Source organism: Plasmopara halstedii (assembly GCF_900000015.1).
Source record: "Plasmopara halstedii genome assembly, contig: Scaffold_444, whole genome shotgun sequence".
In the NCBI taxonomy this organism is placed as follows: Eukaryota; Oomycota; class Peronosporomycetes; order Peronosporales; family Peronosporaceae; genus Plasmopara; species Plasmopara halstedii.
In genome coordinates, this window is record NW_020187364.1 from 269,163 (window position 1) to 269,790 (window position 628).

General features: G+C 57.0%; 1 protein-coding gene across 1 annotated transcript in view; it reads left to right on the plus strand.

Moving 5' to 3' along the window:
* Positions 1–237: 237 nt before the first annotated feature.
* Positions 238–628, plus strand: part of PHALS_10015 (uncharacterized protein) — a gene marked incomplete at both ends in the record, with an annotated part of 1,310 nt that continues 919 nt past the window's right edge. The window contains one exon of the mRNA XM_024725364.1: positions 238–582. Coding sequence (XP_024576148.1) covers positions 238–582 — 345 coding nt within the window. The remainder of the gene's footprint in view (positions 583–628) is intronic.

Here is a 628-nt window from a genome sequence, read left to right on the forward strand (position 1 = left end):
ATGTTACCAGGGTATGTGTAACCCCCGTTACACTCTCCCCAATTAAGATTGAGAACATTTACAGCTCCAATCGATTATTGCCTCAACGAGGCTTGCATGTTCGTTAGACATTGCGTTGGAACGAAACGACTTCCGTGCTCAATGAGCCCTGTGTCAATGAGACCAAAGTCTCCAAGTCTCGCTGGTTCCGACAGCGCTCACAGGCAGAACCCAGCTTCATCTCCCGCACACGGTGCCATGTCGGGCCGTGTCTCCGCGGCATCGAGGGATGTAAATTCTACGCTCGATGCGTCCGAGCGTCGCGCTCCGTGCACACTGACGGTGACGAGTGACCTCGTTGGGGATGTGGAGGTGGTCGACTACGAGTCTGATACTCCTTTACCTGAATGGGATTACGAGGAAGGCGAGCCGCACCAGCGGCGTGAGACGAGCCCTGCTCACGCCTTGCGGACCCCACGTCCGTTTCCTGACTACTCGTCACCTGAGGGACGTGGTGTAATTACCAATGACCTCAATGAGGCACAGAATCGGCCGCTGGAAGCTGCCCGTAAGGCGGATCTGATGCGCGCTCATCCACGGCCGGTCATTGACCCTCGTGTGGAATATGGCTTCCGCCCGGCGGATCCCG